This window comes from Lineus longissimus, chromosome 4 (genome assembly GCF_910592395.1).
Source record: "Lineus longissimus chromosome 4, tnLinLong1.2, whole genome shotgun sequence".
Lineage (NCBI taxonomy): Eukaryota > Metazoa > Nemertea > Pilidiophora > Heteronemertea > Lineidae > Lineus > Lineus longissimus.
Genome location: NC_088311.1, coordinates 11,931,511 through 11,939,199, shown reverse-complemented (window position 1 = coordinate 11,939,199; position 7,689 = coordinate 11,931,511). Strand labels below are relative to the sequence as shown.

At 43.8% G+C, this 7,689-nt stretch overlaps 2 protein-coding genes across 2 annotated transcripts; both read right to left on the bottom strand.

Annotated features, from left to right (window-relative positions):
- Window positions 1–2,806: 2,806 nt before the first annotated feature.
- LOC135486060 (uncharacterized) lies at window positions 2,807–4,162 on the bottom strand. The gene has a single exon (XM_064768542.1). It carries the CDS (start codon window positions 4,160–4,162, stop codon window positions 2,807–2,809), a length of 1,356 nt encoding a protein of 451 aa, XP_064624612.1.
- A 1,117-nt stretch (window positions 4,163–5,279) lies between these two features.
- LOC135486058 (uncharacterized) lies at window positions 5,280–6,806 on the bottom strand. The gene has a single exon (XM_064768541.1). The coding sequence runs from the start codon at window positions 6,804–6,806 to the stop codon at window positions 5,280–5,282; it is 1,527 nt and encodes a 508-aa protein (XP_064624611.1).
- Window positions 6,807–7,689: the final 883 nt, after the last annotated feature.

Sequence of the window (7,689 nt, the reverse complement as noted above, 5' to 3'; positions counted from 1 at the left end):
CGTAAGCAACATTTTCTGCGGTGTTTATAAGCAAGACTAGATTTGAAGTGCCTCGGTTGTATGATTACAAAATGCCCAACTTTGTCTACAGATGGCTGGATGGATGGAAGGATGGATGGAAGGACGGACACCAATTGAATAGTTATTTGACTAGCTCCGCTGACTTTGTCAGCTGAGCTAAAAATGTACATGTATATCTCAAACTATGCAAACGTATCATTGAGGGTGGGAGTCGATCGTCTCTTGGGAAAAGTTTTAATTTTTTGTTAGCAAAGTATGGTTGGGATAGGGGCAACTTGCCAAATGTATTTTTTATGACACGGGACATTGGGAGGTCAAATGTAACAGAGGGGCAGAAAAGATTGGCGGACAGATTAGGGAATTATTATCTGGCCGGGATAAAGGGATGTGTATACTTACGAGGGGGGAAATTGATGACATATTATTTGTACTGTGCGTTTCTTAATTGCTTATACCTTTGAACGTAGTTTTTGCATGTCTTACATTATGTCGGTTTCTCTTCCTCTTTAATTTCAATTTGTAATATCGCGTTGTAATGCACTAGTATTTGTAATGCACCCCTTGCACTGTATTGTACCTACGAGTACGTAATAAACATATACATACGCATATATATATAAAGCCAACTAAGGCAGACTGATTTCCACGACTTGTCCCGGAATGCCGCCGACATCTATTGCATTAGCGAGACGAAGTACAAATTTATTCGGCCGGTTTTGGGGAAAACCTAGGCGGCACGGGGGTAGTGGAGGGGCAGAACACAAGCCCCACGTTGGTGTTACGTGATGCGGCTTGTTTGTCGGGTTTGGAGCCTGCCAAGTCTGCCAAGACCTGCGGAAGAATTGCCAATTCTAACATTGCTTTTCGGAGAGCGCATTAGAACCTTTACTTCGCCGCGATAGTCCATGAAATGGTTCCACGTTATACCGCAGCGCAAGGCTAGACCGACTCTGAATTTGGCCATAGTAGCCCGAAGGTATTTCAAAAGCGAGCTGGGTAGACGAGGGGGTCAATGTTTTACCCACGTTTTATCCTGTATGGTATATACAGGTCGTACCCCACCGAATCGTGAGGGGCTCGAAACAGTTTCCTACCGGAGCTGCCGAGTAATTTAAATCTTATAATATACATATATATGTTTATTCGTACTTTCAAATTGAAACGTACAGTTACAATTACAAATGATTGTGGAAAAAAGAATACAGAGTTGGGTGCAAGTGCAGAAATACATCAACAATCTGTACCGACGATTGAGGACTGTATTATAAATTGTTCTGACTAATCTAAGATAGGTAATCTTACCAGCTGTATCGAGTTCTTGGCAACTGGAATCTGGGTCCGGCCTCGTAAGAATATTCAGCAGGCGGTCCTCGACTCTGTTGATTCCTGACACGAATATTTCAGCAGGCGGTCCTCGATTCTGTTGTCATCATCGGTCCTCCTCGTAAGGGGCAGCTTTAGTTTAAGTCTCAGTTCGGTGTACAGGTCATTTAACATTAATGTCTGAGTGCTCTTAACTATATGGCACTATCAATGTTTACTAACAAGCTTTTACCTTAGTAAATGCTTAAAACGTATATAACTGAATGCCAGTATGAACAACTATCTAAATGTCAAACTGGACTAATTAATAGTGAACTCACAACATTTACTCTGTTGACCACGTCTGGCTTCTCACCCGTCTCATCAGTTCAGCAACATCTCGGGGGCTGAACAACGACTTCCATCAGTAGACTACATCTACGGCAGCGACATCTACAGCAGGCAACATCTAACATTGGTTTGACGGTACTATCGACAGGTTTACAAATGACATTGGACTAACGACTGGACGTCACTGAAGCATCAACGGGGTACGAATCGCATCTGGTTAAACGACTAGAAATGATCTATAATGGCGACATCTATCTTCCTAAACGTGGTAAATGTGTGGCAATTCTAGATGAAACGTATCCCCTCAAGACTGGGCAGCTCGAACGATAACTAACAGCTCCCAAGCGGCGACACCTTTTGGCACGGTGGGACTGGTCAACAAGTTGTGAGTCACAGGTGTTTTAAATGCACTGTGCAAATGCACTAAATACTGAGCTGCCGGCTAATTCCGACACTAACAGCATGTAACTGAAGACGGTGTACTGTACAGTGTACATCCGCCATAATATGTTTAAAAGACTAACGAGTCAATCAAAGTCTAACTAAAGTCCTTAAAAACATGGACAATAACACATTAAATTCAGTTCAGTTATATTATAATTTGGCCAACGTTCAGGAGAGAGGTTTTTGAGTTTATAAGGGGAAACCCTGCCAATTAATTATGATATTATTTACGACGGAGATTTCAAAATGGCGACCACGCCTTCAAACTTGAAATGTTTCAATGAATTGATTTAAAAGTTCATTTTACGGTGGATACAAGCTGCTCACTCTACTCTTCTCTTCTCTGGGTGGTTGGTCTGTGAAACAGCAGGCTTCGTTCTTCTGTACTCTCGACGTGACGTTCTCGAATTTAGGGCGTTTTCCAATCCCGTACAAAAAGGCGATCCTCTCTCCGTGAAGACTTTCTAGTGTGTGGCCAAGGTTCAACTCCGAGCGCCGCGAAGCCCGAAAAAACCAACCAATCAGGGCGCTCGATGACGAAACGACCTTGACCCTCATAATAATATTTACAGCAGACTACATCGTCAGCACATCACCCCCTTGTGACTAGACATAGTCACACATCAAATCTGCTATCTCGGATGATTTCTGACTCTAGTTCCTCATCGTCTAACGTTGTCTATGGCCTCTAACGACTATCTACATCTTCTTCTCGCTCAGCTCCAGGCAACAGTAGGGCTAGTTTGCTGACGGGACGTCTCCACTCCTTTCCTTCGGAGTAAACTTGGACCGTTCTGACTCTACGATCCTCTCCAGGGAACACTTCTGACACTCTCCCCAAAGGCCATTTTCCTCTAGGAGAGTTGGGGTCTACCATTAACACAATATCCCCTATTTTCAAATCTTCTCGCTCTTCCATCCACTTGGGCCGGTTTTGCAACAATGACAAATACTCCTTTTGCCATCTTATCCAAACTTTCTTTACTAAGTCTTGGATGTATCTCCATCTATTTCTGGGATTGAATGCTATCTCATCTGTTACCACTGGTGCTAACTGACCTCCAGCCTGTCCCACTAAAAAATGGTTAGGCGTCAATACAGTTTCATCTTTAGGATCTTTGCTGCAATAGGTTAACGGTCTTGCGTTCAACAGCCCTTCTACTTCAGTCACTGCAGTTAGTAATTCTTCATCTGTAATGCAAGCTTCACCCAATATTGCTTTCATCCCTCTCTTTGCTGCCTTGATCATGCTTTCAAAAACTCCTCCGTGATGTGATCCCAGGGGAGGGTTGAAGTGCCAGTGGATTCCTTGCTCTGCTAACTTTTCACCAACTTCAGTCTGCTCGATTTCTTGCAATAATTCTCTTAGTTCTCTTTCTGCACCGATGAAGTTTGTCCCATTATCGGAGACTATCTCTAAAGGACGTCCTCGCCTGGCGGTCATCCTGGTCAATGCATTTAAGAAGCTGGCTGAATCTAAACCAAAGGCGACTTCTAGGTGAACTGCTCTGGAACATAGGCAGGTAAATAGACATATATATCTCTTGGCTCTGGTATTCCGGGTCAACTTGACTGGGAATGGTCCTCCATAATCCTCTCCACAATGGGCGAACGCTCTTAAAGGAATGTTAGCTCTTAGACTTGGAAGTGGCGCCATCTTCTGTTCACACATCTGTTTTCTCTGCTTCTTACAGTCTATGCAGCCTCTTCCACTTTTCTTCACCGCTTCTCGTCCATTCACAGGCCAGAATCGCACTCTTATGTCTGCCAGTAGACCATTCACTCCTCGAATATGTCTACCTATCTTATGGTAATGACGGATAACCAACTCGGTCACATGATGGTTTTTTGGCAGTATAATGGGGTGTTTTGCATCATATGGCAAATCTGAGCGATCTAGACGGCCTCCAACTCTGATCAACCCGTCCTTATCGATAAATGGAGATAGATCTTTCAGACTGCCCCGATATTTCGTCTTGTCTTCTTTCAACGTTTTCAACTCTTCAGCTAAAACACTCAGCTTGAACTTCACGAAGAATGACATTCTCTGCAATTCTGATCTCCTCAGGCGAAAAATACAATCTTCGGGTCTCTTTCCTCTTGATGACACCTCCAAACAGCAGAACCCATGCCATCACTCTTCTGAGCTTTACCCAACTTGAGTGTCTGTCAGTAAGAATGGTTGGTTCAAACTTCCTCTGAGTAACAGTGGTGTTAGCAATCTTCCTCTCCTCTACTCCAGCCTCTTCGCTCACTGAAAACCCAACTTTGGTATTCATCACATTCATCTCTGGCCATTTGTCCTTGTCTTCTCTCAGGAACTCTGCTCCTCTGCACCACCTGTCCTGGTCTGACATCTCGTTGACATTAAGACCTCTTGTAGCATCATCTGCTGGATTGATTTTCCCAGGAACATGAGCCCACTGCTGGGGTGAAGAAACTTCATCTCCGAGACTCGATTAGCCACAAAAGGCTTGTATTTCCTTGATTGCCCATGAACCCAATACAGAACGTCAGTACTATCTGTCCAAAAGTGGTGATCTTGTATGGGTACCTCTAAAACTTTGGCTGTCAACTTAGCTAATCTCACACCCACTACTGCTCCCATCAGCTCCAACCTAGGAATACTCGTTGCTCGCAGTGGCGTCACTCTCATCTTCGCTGCAACAAACGTCACTTCTATTGTTCTATCACTATACACGAATCTCAAATATGCCACTGCAGCATAAGCGTCTTTGGAAGCGTCGGTGAATATATGAATCGTGACTTCTTGGACATCTGTGATAATCCGGTGACGGTAACATCTGGGAATGGACAGATTCTTGGCTTCCTTCATCTGTGTCACCCAGCTGGGAACCAACTTTAGGACATCTGCTGGCAGTTCTTCATCCCAGTCTCGTCCGGATAACCATGACATCTGCAGGGCGATCTTACCTCTGACTACTAGAGGGGCCAAAATTTGAAAAGGGTCGAAGATTGAAGCCACCATGCTCAACAACTGCCTCTTGGTTGTGATGCTTTCTTGATTCAGTTTGACATTGTAAGTAAACCGGTCACTCTCGGCATCCCACCAAACTCCTAGAGTTTTCATACTAGGTAAACTGTTCTCTTCGATTTTTATTCCTGCTGCTCTGTCTTCTACAGCTACACCTTCTAAAACTTCAATCTGGTTGCTTCCCCATGATGTCAAATCCGGCTGGTTTTACTACCGTCTGCAAGTCTTCTCGTATTTCCCTGGCTACCTTTGTAGTTTCAAAACTGTCAATAATGTCGTCCATGCAAGTCGAAGATTTTATCACTTGGCTAGCTACTGGATATTTCTTAGACTCTCTGTCTGCTTGCTCTCTCAGTACAAACATAGCCAGATAAGGTGAAGCTCGATCTCCAAATACCACTCTAACTGCTTCATACGTATCTATGGGACGATCCAGCTGTAAATCTCTCCATAACAGTCGATGATATCTAGTAGAATGGTCCGGTTTCAAAACAAGTTGGTTGTCAATAATGTCGTCCATGCAAGTCGAAGATTTTATCACTTGGCTAGCTACTGGATATTTCTTAGACTCTCTGTCTGCTTGCTCTCTCAGTACAAACATAGCCAGATAAGGTGAAGCTCGATCTCCAAATACCACTCTAACTGCTTCATACGTATCTATGGGACGATCCAGCTGTAAATCTCTCCATAACAGTCGATGATATCTAGTAGAATGGTCCGGTTTCAAAACAAGTTGGTTGAACATCTCCTTCACATCTCCAACCAAGGCTACAGGACGACGACGAAAATTGAGTAATATCTTAACAATGTCATTCCGCAGATTTGGTCCGGGCAACATCTCATCATTCAGACTTGTCCCTTCAAACATCGCAGCTGCATCGTATACTATTCTTACTTTAGTGGTCTCTTTATCTTTCTTCACAATGGCGAAGTGGGGCAGATACCATCCTTTCTCGGATGCCTCTTCAGGTGACAACTTTCTAACATATCCCTTCTCGATATTCTGGTTAAAGGCGTTCTTGTACTGTTCTCCCACCTCTGGTCTTCTCCGGAATGATGCTTCCAGGCTTCTCAGCCGTTTCTCAGCCATACTTCTATTGTCAGGAAGATTGGGTTTCTCTCTCTTCCAAGGTATTCCCACTTCAAATCTATCTCCGACATATCTCAAAGATTCTTTGGTTTTGGCTATGGCTTTCTTCTCATCAGGACTAAAATTGTCTACATCTGGATTCTCTATCAAATCTTGATTCCATAGCGCTCTCATCTCTTCATCAATCTGGCTGGGTCTGGTAACTGATCGAAGAGATGTACACAGGTTGTTCCCAATCCGGGCTCTTCCTGTCTTCACTTTTCCAACACAGGTCCATCCCAATGGAGTTCTTCGGGCTATAGGCTCGCCTGGGTTTCCTTGTCGCTCCTCTAAACAAATTCCCAGCTCTGGGTAATCTGATCCAAGTACCATATCAACATTCTTTCCACCAGGATTGGTTGGAAACTGAATGCCACTCAGGTGACCATAACTCTTCTTCAAGTGATTCCAGTTCAACACCCTCAGGTTAGTGCACATCTCTGGCATTGTCCAGACTTCTATCTTCCTTCTAAAATCCTCAGCTAAACTCTCTATAACTAACTCAGCTTTCTGGCTTTTACAAGAAACCTCACTGGAAATGGTGGCGATATCTAGTTTTCCCATTTCTCCTTTGATTCCCAAGGTCTGTAATACTTCTTCCTTCACGTAACTGGTGTCAGATCCCTCATCTAGTAAGGCATGCAGAGTCAATTTCACACCATCTGGTCCTATCACGTTGACTGGAAGCAATCTCAGTGCTATAGCATCATCTAAACTTCTTGAGCTCTTTTGACTCGCTTTATTACAGGTTGTGCTGGTATTCTTGACATAAGAGGATTTCTTCTTGATAGGTTTTGTTGACTTGTCTGTTTTTAGCTTCCGTGCTGCATTCTGAGGTTCAGTTGAAGGGGTATGTAGATGCTGGTGATGATTATACTGACATCCATCTAATCCACACTTCTGATCTTGTTTACAATCCTTCCCAAAATGCGAAATACTAAGGCATCGATAGCAGGCTCGCTTCTCCTCAGCTAATCCCACTTCTGGGTGAGTGTTAACGCCTTCCATTCTTTACATGTTTCCGATTTATGCATCTGTCCACAAGCTAAGCAATCCTCTTTCCCAGAGGCGGTCATGGATGCAGTGGTGGCTTTGTTTTGATAACGTTGACTCTTCTGGAAGTTTCTAGATTTTGAGTAGAATTCTGAGGCTGATTTCTTCTTCGTTTCTCCACCGTCTCGCTCTTTCTGTTTCCCTTTTACTTCGGCTAGTTCCAATCTGAGAGCCACCAACTGACTCAACCAATCCGCGAAGGCAGCTATCCCATCTGGCTCAGATATCCGCTTCTCATGGAACTGTAACAAAATGGATTCAGGTATCTTCTGAATTACTAACGAGTACAAAGGGGATGGGCCGATCAACTCCAACTCACTACCTGCATTTGCCAACTTCGCCACAGCATCACACAGACGGTCAGACAATTCTTCCAAGGCTTGGAGATTATTCT

What these genes read in the sequence shown, in the direction of transcription:
- LOC135486058 (XM_064768541.1), bottom strand. Translation starts at nt 6,806, where the DNA reads ATGGGAAAACTAGATATCGCCACCATTTCCAGTGAGGTTTCTTGTAAA.
- LOC135486060 (XM_064768542.1), bottom strand. Translation starts at nt 4,162, where the DNA reads ATGTCATTCTTCGTGAAGTTCAAGCTGAGTGTTTTAGCTGAAGAGTTG.